Source organism: Moschus berezovskii, chromosome 13 (genome assembly GCF_049115385.1).
Source record: "Moschus berezovskii isolate FMDL1 chromosome 13, NW_MosBer_1.0, whole genome shotgun sequence".
In the NCBI taxonomy this organism is placed as follows: Eukaryota; Metazoa; Chordata; class Mammalia; order Artiodactyla; family Moschidae; genus Moschus; species Moschus berezovskii.
In genome coordinates, this window is record NC_142472.1 from 67,446,564 (window position 1) to 67,465,195 (window position 18,632).

The 18,632-nt window shown below is 44.1% G+C and overlaps 1 protein-coding gene across 1 annotated transcript in view; it reads left to right on the forward strand.

Moving 5' to 3' along the window:
- The first annotated feature begins 2,840 nt into the window (after nt 1–2,840).
- Nucleotides 2,841–18,632, forward strand: part of LOC148775860 (uncharacterized) — a 43,211-nt gene continuing 27,419 nt past the window's right edge. The window contains exon 1 of the mRNA XM_088842738.1: nt 2,841–3,092. Within this exon, the coding sequence (XP_088698864.1) occupies nt 2,905–3,092 (188 nt within the window). The 5' untranslated portion in view covers nt 2,841–2,904. The remainder of the gene's footprint in view (nt 3,093–18,632) is intronic.

Below are 18,632 nucleotides of genomic sequence, written 5' to 3' on the forward strand. Positions count from 1 at the left end.
GTGGTGGGGAACGGAACGCCTTTTAGCAGATCAGACTCTGGCTGTCACCGGTGAGGGGTGGTGGTGGTGGGTGGTTAACTTCACTTCGTAAAGATACTCATCCTCTTCTTAACTGAGTAAGTCTGAGGCCGCGAAGGCCGCCCACAGAGGCCGCGGCCTCGTCCAAATCTGCTCAGGCCGCCTTTGTCCCCGCAGTGACTACCGAGAGGGAGGGGGGCGGGCGCGGAGGTTGTCACCAAAGTTTCCTGAAGTCTTTATACGGCGAAGAACTCTGGGGTTTTGCGGGTAAGCAGGCTGCCTATCCAATCTGAGTGGAGCGACAATTCCGTGGGCCTCCGGTCCCCGGCGGCCTCCGCGCGCCCTCGCCCGCCCCGGCCTCTCCCCCGATCAATCGCCGGGGGCCAATGCTCGACCCAGCGCCACACTCCTGGGCCTCTGGGTCCCCTCCGCACGGTCCCAATCAGTCTCGAATTTCAACTCAAGACCCAGGCCAAACTTTCCCTTCGGGGCTGGTATATTCTCACACGCGGACGCCTTTCCCAGGGGGAGGAGGAGCGATGGAGCCCCACGCAGCTCCCGGGGGCCCTGCGGGGACCACCCGCCACCCGGTTTCCACGCAGCCGCCGCGCCCACCCTTGCCTCCCGACCCTAGACCTTGACCTCCCACGGCCGTGCTCAGGGAAGCCGCCGCGACTGATGTGCCCCGGGTGCTTTCGTTTTGCTTTCGCTCCCTTCTCTCCGCAGCTGGGACGACTGCGGAAGAACAAAATGGGGGGTGGAAAACGCGTGTCCTGACAAAAGTGATGGGGACACCGCGGTTCCGTCCAAGGCTGGGCGGGGAGAGAGGGAGGCTTAGGCTGAGGCCTGGGTACCCCTGTCCCTTGCATGGGCAAAAAGGGCCAGGAGGCCCTGGCTTGTTTTCTTCGTGTAAAGAAACGTGATTTGTAGATACTGAAGGAACAAAGTTGGCGCGGAAACGAATTCGCCTTCTTAGGAGGACTGTGTCTTGCAGATACAGACGAATACGCAGGGTAGAAAGGCCGGAAGAGGGGCGGCCGGAGCCTTTCACTAAATTGGAAGGAAACCGAGACAGAGCCGGATCCGACTCCCACCCCAAGCTCTGAGTACCATCAGGTGTGAGGGGGACCAACGCCCAGTCCCATTTGCTGCTCCTCCACTCAGCTCTGCGCTTTGGAAAAACCCAGCAACCACTGCACAGGCTCGCTTCACTTTATCTCGCCTCTCTCTTTATGGTGAGCAAAGCACATGTATCCTAAACTGATGAACTCGTGGCCTAAGCTCTCCCGCTTTAAAAAAAAAAAAAAAAAAGCCTAACCTGGAAAGGTTTCTCAAATAGAGGCAAACTTGCTGCTGCCCCGAGTGGCCCGTGCTAAAGCTCTCCTAGGTTTGCATGAGCCCAGCGCAGGGCCAGGAAGCGCCGCTCCCGGGCAAGGGCCGGGGCAGAGTCCCGCCCTCCTCCCCCGGCGGCCTGCACTTGAGCCCGAACGAGGGTGAGTGCAAGGGAACAGTCTCTCCAAACTCCTTAGAAAATAACTCTTGCAGACTGTTTACCACACTGTCCAGCTGCCCGGAAAGGTCCGACGCGTTTCCTGCACTCGTCCCAGCTCAGTTCGAGCTTTTCTCCACCCGTGATCTGAAGGGCTAAATTATTTTTATTCCGACTCTGGAAAGTTAAACTAAGATCTAAATAAATCACTAAGGGAAATGACCGGAAGCTGCGAAGGTAAATTACACTCAAACCAACTACTTGCACTTGTTTTTTTTTTTTTTTTTTTTTTCTTTTTAAATAAGGCCTTCCTCTAGTATTGACCGCCCTGCTTGTTTACATCGAGCTCAGAACAGAAGCTTTAGGCCAGCAAGGGAGCTGTTTCATTTCGGGGCGTATGGCGGGGCCTATCACTTCGTCATCAGGTTTGAGAAGAAAGTTCGAATGTTTTTTGTCACAGATCTAACTTCCAGTAACTCCTCAGAAACTCCAGTACCCCCACGGCGGCTCAGGTCTGCAAAACTCCTCGGTCCGCAGATGTCCGGGAGGCAGTAAGTTGAGCTCGCGCGACGCCCCGCTGCACCTGCGGAGGAGGCAGGGCGTCTCCGCGCGTCTCGGAACGGCCGCACCGTACTTCCCGCGCTCCGCCCGCCAGCCTTCGGGCGGCCGCCAGCCACCCCGGCGTCCCTCGGTCCCCCGCCCACAGCCGATCGTGCGGGGGGGGGGGAAGGGAAGGGGGACTGGCATCCCCTCGTCTGGGGAAGCGGCCGCGCGAGGGCCCAGTCAGGCCCCCGGCTCGCAGCGAGGCCCGAACGCGCGCACACTCGGCGACCAGGGCGGTGGCGCTCCAGAGATCGGGCGGGGTGGTGGTAGCGGGGGGAGGTTTGAGAAGGGCGGAAGCGCGGATGGCTAGCGAGCACTCTCGAGAGTCGCGGACCCCGGGTCCCCCCGGGCGACTAGGGTGCGGGTGCCCACGTTGTGCGCGACGCCTGGGCCACTGGCTGGAGCCCACGAGCCGGGCGCACAGCTGAGCGAGGCGGCCGCCGCCACGGAGCCTGGGGGGCGGCGCGGAGCCCCGCGGAGCTGGTTTTCCCGGGCGGGCACGTGACGGGGTTGGCAGCGCTCTGGCCCGGGCAGGGAGGAGGTGGGGGAGGCGGCGAGCGGGAGGCCGGGGGCGGGCGGGCGGCTGGCGCGCTGTGTACTTAGGTCGTGTGCTGGGGCTTTTCTCTCCCAGGAGCCGGCTGGAGGAGGGGAGGGGGGAGGGGCCACCGCTCCGCCTTCTCCTTTTCGCAATGTTGACGCAATCTATAAATAGTGGAACAAAAGGACCAACTTCCTCGGAGCTTTGCTGAAACTGCACAAAAAAATCGAGCTGGGGGGTTCCCTGGTCCCTGGCGATGGGGCGGGGAGCGCGGCGCCCGGGGGAGGGGGCGGGCGCGGCCGCGCGGGCCCCGCCGAGGGGGGACACCTGGCTGAGGCATTGCCGCCGCCGCCGCGCCTCTCCGCGCGAACCCAGGGCTCCGGTCCCTGCGCGGGCTCGAGAGCTCGCCCGGATCCGGGGGTCTTCCTCCTCCGCCGTTGACAGGTCAGTCCGCACCGCCCCTTTCTACACTGGGTTTTCTCTTCCCTTCCCCAAGCCTCTACTTTTAGAAGGGAATAAAGGGGGAAAAATTAGAGCGAGGCGCAGCAGTGACAGCCACCCAATCTGGAAGCTCAGCAGTGCACGGCGGGGTGGCCGAGGGGTTCCGGAGACGGTCAGCGCCGGGACCCCCTCGTCGTACAGCCGGTGGCCGCGCCGTGGCCGGGGACGAAGCCAGGACTAGCTTGCGCCGCCCAGGCGGCGAGGAGAGGGGAGGCGGGAGCGCCGCGGGGGCGCGGGCGAGCGAGCGGTCGACGGCGGGCTCCCTGCTGCAGCTCTTGCCGGGGGTACCGACCCCCCGGAGGCGACGCGCCAGGACCAGGGGGCTGCTGAGCCCAGCTCGCCCCCTCGGAGCTCGGACCTAGCGTCCCGGCCTCGTCCCGCGCAGCGGCCGTGGGAGGGCTGAGCGGAGAAGCGCTGTCGCCGCACGCCACCGCACACCCCCGGCTCCGGTGCCCACGCGATCCGCCGCGCCGGCGACTGGCTGGGGGGCGAGGTGAGGACAGAAGGCAACGCTTCCCTCCGGGGCGCCCGGACCCGAGCGCTAGCGCCCGCCGCGCCGCCGTGGCGGTTACACTGGGCGCGGGGGAGGGGGCGGAGCTGGCGCTGTTGACAGCCGCGCTGGAGCGGGGAGGGGAGAGCTGGGGAGACGCGGGTGGGGGAGGGAGCGCGAGAGCGCGCGCGCGGGATTCGGCCGGGAACGGGGGTCACGTGACGGGCAGACGCCCCCGCTACAGGCTGACAGTGGGTGACGTCACCATCCCCTGACTGCAGGGGGTGGCACTTCCGTTCCCTCCCCCCAGTCCCCGAAGCGGCGGCTGCAGCCATTTCGAGGTGTGGGAGTGGGAGTGGGCCAGCGGGAGGCGGGCGGAGGGGGTTTTCGTTGCCGTCCCCGCTCCTGGCTGCGTCCCCAGCTGCCCGGAACCCCGGGCCCGGGCCCAGAGCGCTGGCTGAGGCCGCCCTCCCCCGGCGCGCCCCATTGTGTGAGCGGGCGGGCGGCGCCGCGCGGAGGCTGGTGCCGGCCCCCTGCGGCTCTCGGCCGCGTCCCGAGAGCGCCGGGCGCGCTCCTCCGGTCCGACTCTCAACTCCAGGCTGGGACACAGGCTGCCGTGCCCGCGTGGTTGGGGACCCCGCTCGGCGGCGCAAGCCTAGCGTCCAGCCTGGCGGGTGTGTGACAGCGTTTGTCACCGTTCCGGAGGACTCGATTCCAGCAGTCGTTATAAAGCTATTTGGGGAAACTCCGGGTTTTGGTGACTCAGCGCGGTAAGCGCTATTTATAAGTTGGTGCGTTAGTAGCAGGGAAATACACTTCGCTCTGCTCTGCCCGCCCGAGGAGGAAAAAGAGCTCTGTTTCGAGGCAGCAATTAAGGCTTAACTTTTTCTGAACGAGTAAGAGAGTTGACTTAAAAGCCTGTGCTGTGAGAGAAAGCAGATCTCACAAGTACACAATGTATCTGAAAAAGCAGGAGCGTCTTCCTGGGTAGATGAAGAATTTTAAGGACACATCACGATGTGTTAGACCTTTTTGAGGGTGGTGATGTTGCGTGAACCAAGGAGAAACAATTCAGATAAATGACCCAGCAATCCTAGTAGATGGCAGAATATCAGAACTGTGTTTATTAATTTCAATATTTGTTAAATACGTAACACCATTTGGTGACTGGGCATAAGATAAAATAGGATGATACTGAAAATTTCCTGTAGGAAATTCTCTTAACAGGAAGGTGTCTGTTGCGTTTAGCATCAAAACTCTGGGGCAAATATAAATTACACGTTTGCTACCCAATCTCTCCCTCCTAAGAAAGCACTACAAAAGTGTATACTACAGCCTGGGATGATTCTTCACTGGAAGTGCTACAGAAACAATTTATTAGTCACTGCTTGTTTTACAGGTTTTACTTCACGGTTTTATTTTCTTCCTACTTCCACCCCAGTTTGGAGATCCAAGAGGTAGACGCTAAGAGAAAGAGCAGTTGCTAGCCTGGCTTCAAGAAGGCAGGAATTCACACCCAGCTTGCTTAGCCTGAATAGCTTTCTGTAGGTAGCTGACCTGAGGTTCTTCTTAAAGAAGACGGTTTCCTGGATGGGCAGAAGTCAGACCAGCTAAGGAAAGAGTTTTCCCAAGCTGAACAAGCAGAGTAGCAGGTAGAAAGACCTGTAGTGAACAACTACAGCCAAGTAAGAATGGGTGGGCTGTGAAAAGGGAGAGAAGGGAGGCTGGATGAAAGACCAGGTCACACAGAACTTTGTAGTCCACGCTGGGCAGTTTGGAATGTAGCCTGAGACCTACAAGTTTTTAGTTTTTGGGGGCATGCATACCCTTTTGAGAACCTAGGGAAAGCAATCTGGTCTCTCTCCAGAGTAAAAAGCACCTACAGACCTCTACTACAATTCAGCATACAATCTCAAGTGTTTACTCTGTGTGTAAATGTTTATTGGGCCTCAGGATTTAAACCTACAGAAAAGGGAAAACCATAAAAGGATTTCGTCTTTTTAATGGAAATGCATGGTCAGGTATGAAAAGAATACAGGTCCTTGAAAAGATTACACCAGTTGGGGTCCTGGAGACAGGAAGATGGAAAATAAAATAGCCCGTGATCTAAGAATCAACTAGGACCACTGCTGTATACCAGTGGCAGGGGGGATAGGAGAGGGGTTCAAGAAAGCTAATTTGAAATAGTTGGTGGAATGGTAAAGTGACTGATGGGCCAGATCAGGGGATCCCCATTCTGGTCTGGGCTGTGGACTGGGAGGAGAAATGGGCCTCTGGTTCAGGAGGAGGAACTCTGTTTTGCTTCCTTGAAAAGGAATGAAAAGCAGTGGCTGAAAATCCACTGAAAAGGCTGTGTACCCTTCCAGTGAAAAAGCAACTTCCCAAAGATTTGAATTCAGAAGGGAGATGAGGGCAGGAGAGGATAAAATCTTGCTTTCCTCTCTTTTTTAAAAAACTGTGGATAACTAGAGAAGAAGAAAAGAAGAGATAGATGGAATCAAGCTTTGTTTTTGCCCTGCTCAACCACTAGGCCTTCAAGGAAAGGGACATGGGCTAAAGTGAATTCCCGTAAGGGTGGTATTTGTTTCTCATGGCCTTTCAAAACCACACTTAATCATACACAATTAGTACCCAGAAGTGCCTAAGATCTCAGTCTGGCTAGGGAAGCAACAAAAAGTGAGGGGAAAGGTTTCCCAGTTGTCACAGCTAACCTGAGCTAGAGATTTAATGGAAGCAGGGACTCAGATACAAAACAAACCACCCCCAGGACTTAATGGTTTAAAAACAACACTTGCTCATGAATATGCAGTATGGGTAGGGCTCTGCAAGACAGCTTGTTTCTAGTCCACAGGGAGTCAGCTGGGGCAGCTCACAGGCTAAAGGTTTGCATCATCTGAAGGCGTGTTCACTTCCCCATCTAGCAATCCCTGCTCACAGATGGCTAGGATCTTAGCTAGGGCTTTCAGCCAGAACACCTGCACATGGCCACTCCTTGTGGTCTGGGCTTCCTCACAGCATGGCTCTGGGTTCCAAGGGTCCCAAGACTGAAAGCCAAGTGAAGCTGTAGAACCTAATCCTAGAAGTCCTATCCATCACATTCTGTTCATTGAGGCGTTATCACTTAAGCCATACAGATTTTAGAAGGAGAATCAGACTGCCTTTTACTGGGAAGAGCGTCAAAGAATTTGCCATGTGTTTAAAATCACCACACATTTTAACTTCAGATAAACATTTAAACAATACATTGTATATAAAAACTGTTTAAACATAACAAATCAAATAAATATCCTTTTTTGATACTAGAATGGAATATAAAAGCCTATTTCATCATTACAGCAAAGCTAATTGAGAGCCAGTCTGAGTGGGCAATCTCATAATCTTCCCCCCTTTTTCTCCTTCATGACCATTCCCTCCCCTTCACGTCAGGCCTCCATATACAGACTCCTGTCTCTCCAAAGCTAGGTAGGACACTCCCAGTGGCTGCCCTTTTCAAAGAGATGATCAGGTCCTAAAAGTTTTTCCACTGCCTCCTTAAACTGTCCCTGACTTTGGACATTACTAGATCACTGGCACGACCATCAGTGACTTCTCAAAGTTTAAAAGCAAAATGCTATGGAGATTATTCCATTAAGTAATTTTATAATAAATTCATGTTATATAATTAAGACAGAATGACAGTTCTTAAAAACGGTTATACATTTTTAGATATCAGGATCTTTTTTACTTGGGCTTGTTGATTCATAAAACTCAGTATAATTCTAAAGGGACGGTTAAGATTTTAGGTATAAGAATCTGCATGTTTCCTTGAAGTGATATAAAACTTGATTATTATCACACAAAATTTGAATAGCTCTTCTTTCACTTTTACAATGCCTACTGCCTGAACTGCATGACATACTGTTATTTGGTTGGTAAAGGAGCTTAAGAGTTCTCTAAGGAACTGAAAATACCTTTCTCTATTCAGTCAAGATAAAATAGTCTTTTCTTATAACCTGGTATCTTTAAATTCTCCCAAAGCTGATATTATTACAGTTTATATACCTTTGATGTTCTCATAGAAAACTTCCTTTATGACTTAGAGAAGAAATAGTGCTTAGGCTGTTTTAATAATTCATACTCTCCTAAAGGCTGTGCTCTATACATTTTTGTAATTTTGCATAATTATTTATAGTTCTATTGGGTCAAAATCACACTGTGAATTCATGATGTACAGGTTTTAAAATAAGCACATTTAGGTAATGAGCAAATGTACATTTATGATTGCTTTGGGCTCTTTTAAAAAATAAAATGAATCAATATCTTTGTTTTTAAACTTATGCGGCAATGATTAAAAAAAAAATTGACAGTGTTCACATTAAACTAATAGACTTTGTTATCAGGCCCCAAACTGTTCCTAATTCTCAGTGACTTCATAGCTACCATGGAGGCAGCCCAAAGGAGCTTAAGTAAACACTTTAAAATTACGTAATGCAGTTCCAAAGGAGGAACAACCCCAGCCAAACTGTGCCATACAGTTTTACAGATGCAATTTTGCTGTATGCCAGAATGCTTATTAACCTATCTATAGAATGACTTCATAGCAAAGATAACAAGTAAGGAAGTTGGAAGTGAGCCAGTCTGTTTCTAGGCCTCTTGAATGAAGGCAGGGTTGTGGAAATTATTTCAAAGTAGTTATCCAGTGAATGTTTCTCTTAACCTTATAGACTAAGTATTTCGAAGCATTCTGAAAAGTCCTGTAGTGAAAATGGCACCTTAAGCAATAAATTCAATATGATTTCCATAAATAAAATACGACGTTGCTGGCTGATAGTAATAATGCTCTACTACTGCATTAAGAATTGAAGACTACATGTGCCTTTTCCCTTCACCCTACCCCTAACTCCAATCCCAGCCATCTAGGTCATCATCACAGAGCAGTGTTTTGTGGTCAGAATATGGCCTGTACAATTTCTCCTTTCTTGTACCGTGTTGAACTTCCTTTGTGCCCAAGAAATAATTAATTGGATATATATTTAATGGAAATGTAAAAAGAAGCAGTATTCTCCATTTCTATAATGGAAAATCAATTTATATATCTATTAAGCTTCTTAAACGATCGTAATAAAACTTTCCTGTTTCTAAAAAAATAAAATTAAGTACAGTCTTTATTAAGTAAAATAATTTGAATCCTTTTTATGTTACTTTTTCTTCACCTTTCTATGTGTTCAAAATATAATTTATCTTAAATACTGCCAAAGCCAATAACAAAATATATTTTCTTCAATATCTTGGCAAGGCTCTATAAAGAACTGTAAGTCCCTAAAATGGTAAAGTTATTAATATGAGTGTATGAGCAAAATGCAACTTTATCTAAATTACAGAAAGAGTCTTTCCATCAGATTGGCAGAGACTGAAAATAAGTGCTAATAACTGTCACTAAGAATGTAATTTACACACCCATCTATTACTATATTACCTTTCTGGAGTCAAAAATGTCCAAATCTTTGATACAGTAGTTTCACTTACAGGAACCAATCCTGAAAAAAAAATCAGATATGAAATCAAAGATTTATATGTTTATGACAGTATCTATAGATAGGAGACCATCTGAATACTCAATAGTAAAGGAGTGATAAAATGAACCAAGGCACATCAATCTAATGGAATTGTTGTAACCACTAAAAATACTGAATACCACAGAGAGATGCTAATGTTGAATTTAATGTACAGATAAATCTTTTAGGTTATAAAACTATTTCTCTTCAAGGGTTGGGGGGAAAATATACCAAAGTATATTATGTAATTATGACAATTTTTACCTTTTTTTTTGCATTTTCTAAAATAAGCCTATATTTTAACCATAAGAAAAAATCATTAAAAGATTTCTTCCCAAATATATAAATCAAATGACACATATTTACATTCTTATAACACTAAGATATTTAATAGAGTTATACAAGTTACTTTTTACATACATCTTTTTATTTTGCATATTTATAACAACATCTGCCAGTGAATGATCTCTGTTTCTAAATCAGATAAGATATAAGCAAATACAGAGTATTATTTGAAGGATATAACTTGAGTAATGTTTGGTGGAAAAGTTGATTTGGGGAGAATTTTGGATAATCAAAATCTATCTGGAAAGCCATAATGGCTGGACCAATTTTATATCATAACTTTTATAACTATTTTTTATTTTCAATTGTGGTTAAAAATGGTTAAAAAAACATAAAATTTACCATCTTAATTTAAAAATGTATAGTTCAGTAGTATTAAGTGTATTTGCAGTGTTGTATATAATAGTATTTTAAGGATGTTTCTATTGGTTTCATAAAAACAATACATGTTTTTATAAATAATTCAAACATAGAAAGTTACAGGAAAAATTTTAAATCTCTTAAGATCTCAGACTTTATCATCAGTATTAAGTGATCATCATGGCAGGCATATTTCTATTATCTTATTATACAAATAAGATAATCTTATTTAAGATGAGAATGTGTACACTATTTTTAAATTTTTTAAATATTAAATTTAAAATTATTTGAATATGGTAGTACTATGATAAGCTGAAGGAATTGCTGAACTTCCAGAAAATATGTTTCTTTGCAACAAGAGATCTTATTTCCTAAAATATCCAGTTTAAAAAATTAAGAGTTTGGAGATTTTTTTATTTGTATGTTTCCAATTTAGAAACACAAGTTGACTGCTGTGAAAAAATGTATTTTTTTGGTCAGTATTTTAAGTGAAGGTTTTAATGTTTCTGTTTTGTAACCTTAACTTCCTTTGGTCATTTGGTCATGACCTCTATTTTAAAATCCAGTGGTCACAACACACCTCAATTCTTAATTCCTACTTACTAATTTTGATTCATCACTTATCTGCTCTTCATTAAGTAGTTTTGTTCTTTTTTTCCTACCAGGGATTCTTGGATGCTATGTTTGCCTTTCTCAGTCAATTTCTGAATAACATTTATTTAGATATCATAGTTTGGGGTCTTTGCTGGCTTTGCCTTAAAACTGCAAAACATTCTTGGTTTGAATATTGTTTAGAGGAAGTCTAAGGCCAGCATGGTTTCCTCCCTCTTATATGTTCGTTTTCAGCCTAGAGGTCTGAAGTTCTTCCTTCATTCTTCGTTGTTAATAGCTTAACCAGTATATACCTTGATAGTGAATATGTATGTCCCTTTTTCTTTGAATACGTTATTCTGTATATTCAGTTCTTTCATAATTTTGTGGAAATTCTCTTGTTAATCTTTAAGTGGTTTTTCTGATTCATTTGTTGCATTACGTACTCAGGGAGTGGCATCCAGCTATATTGTGTTGTCTTTGTCTCAGTTGCATACTATCTTCTTTGCAATTACTTTGGTCCACTTTTCTGCATTTTCACTGCAATTCACTATTAAATTTGTCAACTGGAATGTACTGAGTGCCAGCACGCAGTGGTAAATAAGATCACATGCCTTCCTTAGATGAAGCAATGGAGCTTTTTCACTTGAGAATAGGGAAGGGACAAATAAATTTAACAAAATCAGGTAATGATCATAATAAGAAACCCAGGTAAGGAAAGGGAGGGTTGTGGGCAGGAATCATGCATTTTAGATACTGCAGTGAGAGCAGGTCTCTGTGAGATGACACTTGAGAATAAACGTGAATGAAGCCAGACACTGAGTTAGACAAAGACCTGGGCAATGCAGAGGCAGAGAAGAGCAAGTGCAAAGGACCCATGGTGGAAATGCAGTGTATTCAAGACAGAATGATAAGAGTCAGATGAGAAATCAGGAACTGGTGAGAGATGAGATCAGAGAATCAGACAGGCCAGGTCACAAAAGAGGCCGGAGGCCTGAGAAGAGGTGGCTTAATTTCGTTCTGTGACAAGGAGAAGGGGAGGACCATATGTGCTTTAGAGCAGGGGTCCCCAACCTCTGAGATCTAATGCCTGGTGATCTGACATGGAGTTGATGTAGTAATAATAGAAATAAAGTGCACAGTAAATGTAATGAATCATCCCCAAACCGCCCTTCACCCCCGGTCTGTGGAAAAATCGTCTTCCACAAAACTGGTCCTTGGTGCCAAAAAGGTTGGGGACCACTGCTTTAGAGGAGGCACTCTGGCTTTTGCTAAGTATTTCAACAACAGTAAATTGAGCATAAAAAATTGATCAAGTGTTGTCTGATAGAAAACGGAAAAGGGGAACACTAAGAGAGTAGTAACTTCAGGAAGTCGTCTAGTCCTGGATTAACCGAGGAAGACCTGAAGTTACTAGAACCCAGCTTCCCAGTTGGTGCTAGGGTAAGGAACCCACCCGTCAACACAAGAGACGTTAGAGATGCGGATTCGATCCCTAGGTCGGGAAGAGCCCCTGGAGAAGGACATGGAAACTCAATCCAGTATTCTTGCCTGGAGAATCCCCATGGACAGAGAAGCCTGGAGGGGGAATAGTCCATAGCAACTTAGCTTGAGCACAAATGCACAGGAACCAGGAGCAGGGACTCACAGAGCCGGAACCCTGTCCTGGGGTAGGAGGTGTTGCCCACTTGCTGGTAGCTCTGAGAGGGTACGCTGAGGCTGCTTCCAGGAGAGTAGAAGATCGTTGAAATTTGGGGCTAACTGCTGCTGTCAGGGTGAAGGTCTACAATGGGCAATGCTGGAAGGTACTGAAAGTCAGCGAGGAGGAGCAAGTTCTTTTTCTGTCTTTTAGTCTTTTATCTAATGCCTCTTACAGACTATAGCAAGAATTCAGCTGAAAAAAGTAAAAATGTAGCTTTCAGAGTCCCAGCCACAGAAGCACAAAGCAGAGTGGGGAACAGTTTATTGCTAGAAGTTAACAGTCTAATAACTGGAAAAAAGAGGAATTCAGGATGACCTCTAGGTTTCTGTCTTGAGCAACTGGATGAAAATAATGCCATTTATTGACATGGGGAAAACTCAGAAGTAAATTGAGAGGGAGAAGAAAATATGTTTCGGTATGTTATCGCCAATTCACTATTTAAATACAAACAAATGCAAAATTTATCATTTTTCCCAAGTCTATTTCCTTTAGCCCAACTAGACTACTCAGATCTCTCATTCATTAATCTTTGTATTCCTTTGCTTTTGTTTTTAAATTTCTTCAGTTTTTGATTGGAGGATAATTGCTTTACAATGTTATGTTGGTTTCTGCTGTATAACAACATGAATCAGCTGTTCAGTTCAGTTCAGTTCAGTTCAGTTGCTCAGTCGTGTTCGACTCTTTGCGACCCCATGAATCACAGCACGCCAGGCATCCCTGTCCATCACCAACTCCCGGAGTTCACTCAAACTCATGTCCATCGAATCAGTGATGCCATCCAGCCATCTCATTCTCTGTCGTCCCCGTCTGTAAGTATACATATATCCCCTCCCTCTTGAGCCTCCCTCCCACCTCCACCTCCATACCCTCCACCCCCACGCACCCCATCATCACACAGCACCAAGCTGATAGTTCCCACAAGCTACCTGTTTTACACATGGTAGTGTATATATGTCAAGGCTACTCTCTCAATTCATCCAGCCCTCTCCTTCCCCACCCCGTGTCCACAAGCCCATTCTCTACCTCTAACATGTGAATGAATTAATTTTGAGGTCCTTATTAGATATATGAGTGGAGTTCCTGGGAAGGGAGTTGGATATGAGTTTGGAGCTCAACCAAGGTATTAAGGATAGAATACAAATTTCAGGAGCCCTAAAAACACAGACAACATTTTAAAACCAGAAAAACTGAATAAGAGGACTCAGGGAGGGGCAAGGAATGAATACTGATAAGAAAAAAGGGGAGTGAGGAACATGCATGCCTGCAAGTCCCAAACATTTGGGAAGAAGATGATCTGGCAAGAAGGTAATTGGTGATCTCAACAAGAGCAGTTTAGGTGGAGCTGTGGACACAATAATCTAATTGGCATGGATTGAAGAGATGATATACAGTGAGGAAGTGGAAACTGCAAGTACAGACAACCTTTTAAAAGTCTACTATAAAGCAGAGCAGAAAAAATGGGCTCCTACTAATCATGAAAGCAGAGGGGGATACGAGATCTAGGGTGATAGTATTTTTAGAGGGGGAAATAGTATAGTATGTTTGGAAGTGGTGGTGGTTTAGTCTCTAAATTGTGTCCAACTCTTGTGACTCTTGGACCCACCAGGCTCCTCTGTTCATGGGATTTCCCAGGCAGGAATACTGGAGTGCATTGCCATTTCCTTCTCCAGGGCATCTTCCTGACAAGGATCGAACCTGTGTCTCCTGCATTGCAGGTGGATTCTTTACCACGGAGCCACCAGGGAAGTACTGATTGGATTAATCCAATAAAGAGAGAGAAACTAAGGATGCAGGAAATGGAGGGGATAATCACAGGACACATCTTTGACTATGTAAGAACGGGTGGGCTTCAGAACACTAGTGGAGGGGCTTGCCTTAGTTAAGAGCAGGGCTAGCTAACCCTTTACAAAAGAAGAGAGAGTTTATATGAGTACAGATGAAGTCAGGTTGATATAGTGTGGGAAAGATGAGTTTCTCTTGTGACAGCTTCTATTTATCAATAAAATCAGAGTTTGACATGAGGAGCAGGGACATGTGGGAGATGTAGGAGAGAGGAGATGAGGCATCATCATCTTGATGAACTGACTACAGGATGTGCTGCAGCTGCCAGTCTGGTTCTGGTGATTCTGATTTCCAACCATGCTTATTTCATTTCTTGATGTTCCAAATTTATTTATTTTGAAATGATAGTATTACTCTGGCCTTCATTGGCTTAGATAACAGACATTTTCTTTTTCTTGCTATTTCTGGTAATGCTTTTAAAGGAGTTTTTATTGTTCTTTCTTTTGCACAAACTGTTTTGTCAAGTATTTGGGGAGGAAGATTTTGTGATCTGCCTTCACTCCCCCATCTTTATCTGAAAGTCTAGAATGTTTTTAAGTAGACGGCACTTCATGTTTTTTCAATTCACCCTATATATAGTAATGTGACATAAGAAATCATAGTAATATTACATATTGTATTATTACAGTAGCCACTGTTTACTGAATGCCTGTGTGTCATGTACTATACTGGGCGTTTACATACATGATTTCTAAACCATAACAACCCTACAAGGTAGGTATTGTCACCAGTTATTTCCACAAGAAACCTTTTCTACTGGTGGTGTTGGATCACAGAATCTTACTTGAAACTCATAGCTAGCCAATATAAACAAGGTAAGAACTAATTTTTCTCCCTTTGTGTCTGTAAAAAATTAGCACTTAAGAGGCTGTTCTTTTTGAAGTATAAAATAATACTTTGCAAAAGTGCACCACAAAAACTAAGGGAGATTTTATGGACAGCTTTTTGACACCGGACTATATCATTAATCTCTTGGTGGGAGAGTTGCTAACTGACAGATTCAAGGAACTTGGTAAACTAATTGAGGTGTCCCTTCTCTAACCATATCATCAGCAAACATACTGAGAGCCTGCTATGCTGAAATAACTAGTAAATTATACTAAACCACTATAATTTTACAAGTTATAGGATATGTATCAGTGTTTGTTTTGGAAACTCCATTTGGATTTAAGTAATATCAAACTTTTCTTCTGGCAACAATATTTATACTCATATGATGATACTGAAAACATATCACTGGGACATAAACACATATCTATGCCAAGTAATAGGTTTCTTTTTCTGATTATAAAAGTAGTAAAAGTAAAGAAAAATTTGAAATTATGTTTAAAGAAAAAATGTTCTTTCTTTTAGGAAAATATAGATAAAATAACCAATAATTCCTTTATTTAAAGGTAACTGACTTACAGTTGACATATTTCCATGAAGTGTTTTAAGCATATGAAGTTTAAACTGTTTTCCTCAGCAGCTGACTTTTTTCATAACAGTTTATCAGAAATGCTTCCTCAAGTCATTTAAAACTCTGAAAATATTTTCAATGGCTACATAAAGATCCTTCTGTGGAGTAGGGTTTCCTTAGGTGGTCACTTACACTATTTTCCTTACTTTCTTATAAATAATGTTGCTGTGAACTTTTTATGCGTAAATATACTTTAGCATTTCAGATTATATCCTAAATTAGGATCAATTCTTAGAAATAGACTACATGGCCAACATTTTTAGGCTTCTTCATCTGTAAAAATTTTGCTGTTAAAAAGTCCAGGTTCGACGCATAAATTTTCCTCTGTTCATTTCTTTGCATTTGTGCTTTTTTAATAAAATTCTTTTTTAGAAATAAAAAAAATAAATAAAAAAAAAAGTGTCTTAATTCTCTACATACACGTATATTGAAAATAAGCCTGAGGGGAAAATGTATGAGGCCTACCTTTTAAAATTGAGATTAATATTTAAATTTAGGTTCAGTATTTTTGTTTTGCTTTGTTTTTAATATCTTACCTTTAAGGAAAAATCCACTCTTCAAAATATTATTTACTTTTTTTCATCAGGTTTAAAATTTACACTTAATTTGAGATGGGAGTTTAAATGTTTACTTCTTTCAGCCTAATGCTTCTATTTTTCAAGGTATTACCATTTCTTTTTTCCTATTTCCAAATATGCTCTCCCACAGTGCTGCCTCCAGACTCATCAGTTTAATCTCACATGTACACCACTAATTCATGGTATAAGTGTACACATGCATCTGTGGATAAAAACCTAAATAACAGATCATGGTCATGCTCAAATCTAGCAAATCTGGCACAAGAGTTTAAGAGTACCAAAATTAATATTATAAAACAGTTCAAAGGTATTAGACTGAAATGCAGAGCTATGAATGGGACACATTCACCCAATTCTAAAATTAATTTACAGTGGTGAAGGAATCACAAAACTTGGAAAAACCTCCAGAAGAAATCAAAGTAAACAAGGAGTACTGCTTTTTAGTACTGCTGCTGCTGCTAAGTCACTTCAGTCGTGTCCGACTCTGTGTGACCCCACTGACGGCAGCCCACCAGGCTCCCCCGTCCCTGGGATTCTCCAGGCAAGATCACTGGAGTGGGTTGCCATTTCCTTCTCCAATGTGTGAAAGTGAAGTCGCTCAGTCGTGTCCGACCCTTAGCGACCCCACGGACTGCAGCCTACCAGGCTCCTCCATCCATGGGATTTTCTAGGCAAGAGTACTGGAGTGGCTTGCCATTACCATTTATTAATTCACTCAACTAATTAAAGATGTTCAATACTTACTGAACATCTTTTATATGTCAAACAGTTGCTAGGAGGGAGCAAAAAGATACAGGCCTGCCTTCCTGGAAGATATATCCTAGTGGAAGAGACAGGCAAAAGCAAATGAACAAATAAGTAAAGGTCATAAGTTGTAATCTAGTCGCTTCTGTTACTCAGTATTATTCCTGTGAGACAAAGAAGTGATCTGAGTTCTACCCCCCCAAATTTTTAAAGCAGTACTAAGTAAAAAAAATTGAAGATTTAGAATTATTAAGAAATGGATCTTTATAGATATTTTATGACTTATTTATGGCTCATCTTATTTAAAATATTTTAGATATTTTATGACTCATTCCCTTGTACCCTGCACACTCCCTTGCCAAAAGTATCCAGTCTGCCCCTACCTCGGTTGTAGCGTATTACAGCAGAAGGTGTGTGTATGTGCTCGGTCACTCAGTCGTGTCCGACTCTTTGTGACCCCATGGACTGTAGCCCACCAGGTTCCTCTGTCCATGGAATTTTCTAGGCAAGAATACTGGAGTGGGCGCCATTTCCTTCTCCAGGGGAATCTTCCCAACTCAGGGATCAAACCCACATCTCCTGCATTGGCAGGAGGATTCTTTACCACTGAGCTACCTTTAAAATGTGCCAAATTTGGGGAGCAAGGAAACCCAGGTTTTAGCAAGTAGCAGTGCTGATACTGAGATCTTTGGTAAGATGTTTAATTTTCTGGTGTCAGTTTCCTTTGCACGATGATGAATTTTAACTAAATGATGGCTAAAATCCCTTTTGGCTTTAAAATTCATTGTCTATACATCTGTCCTTAAAACCTTTCTTCTGTTATGCTCCTATTTATACTGGGGGTGGGGAGGAAATGGCATGAAGAATACAGAGGTTGGAAAGAATAAGATTGATTCCTGTTTGATAGCAATAAAGAATTTATAGTTTATAATGATCATTTCCCCATGTTATTTAATTTTTTGAAAACATGTTTTTAACACCTGCATGGCATTCTAACATATGGATATACCAAATTTATGCATGCCTTCGTTTTAAAACTTGTTTTCCTAATTTCTGCAATTATCTGGATATTGAAAACCCATACTCTACTGGTGCTCAGAAGACTGGCAGGCGCTCACGCTGTCTCGCTCCTTTTGCAGAAAAAAAAGTTACTGTGATTCCTTCTTATCTACTCCAGCCTATACATGGCTTTCTCTTAACATAAAAACTCCACTTTAGACAATGATCCACAGCCCGTCCTTTCTCCTTTCTAAAACAGCATCACCCCTGAGTGAAGGCCTTATTTCTGCAGCTCTCCCAAAGCAAAAGAATGTGAATTAAAGCCAATTCTGTGCCTGCATCAAGTCTGGATAATGTATATTTTTAGTTTTAACCAAAGCTGAGATCCATGAGATTAAAATCCCTACCAGCAGACACATAGGTAAAGATTCATTTTTGTCAGCTATAACAAAAACGTGATTTAGCACTAAGTCACGTATGACTTAAGTTAACTCTGTCAAAAGTTAACTGTGACTTGGGTGATTTTGCCATGATCCTGAACTTGTTAAAGCATTAATTGTTATTATGTTGAAACATTAGAACGTAAGTATACAATTAGGAGAAGTAAGACTTAATTTTTAACTGCTGAATTCAGCAAACAACTGCACACTCTGCTATTTAGGGTTGTTTTTTTTTTTTTGGTAATATGGTATATATTATTTCAATAAATGTCAAATTCTGCGCTGCTTTGATACTTCACCCACAGAGTAAAGGAATCAGAGAGGTGACAAAGTGCTTTATAATTACCCTAAAAATTATCCTGAGTGAGTTAAAAATCTTCCCAATTTAATAGTTTTTGT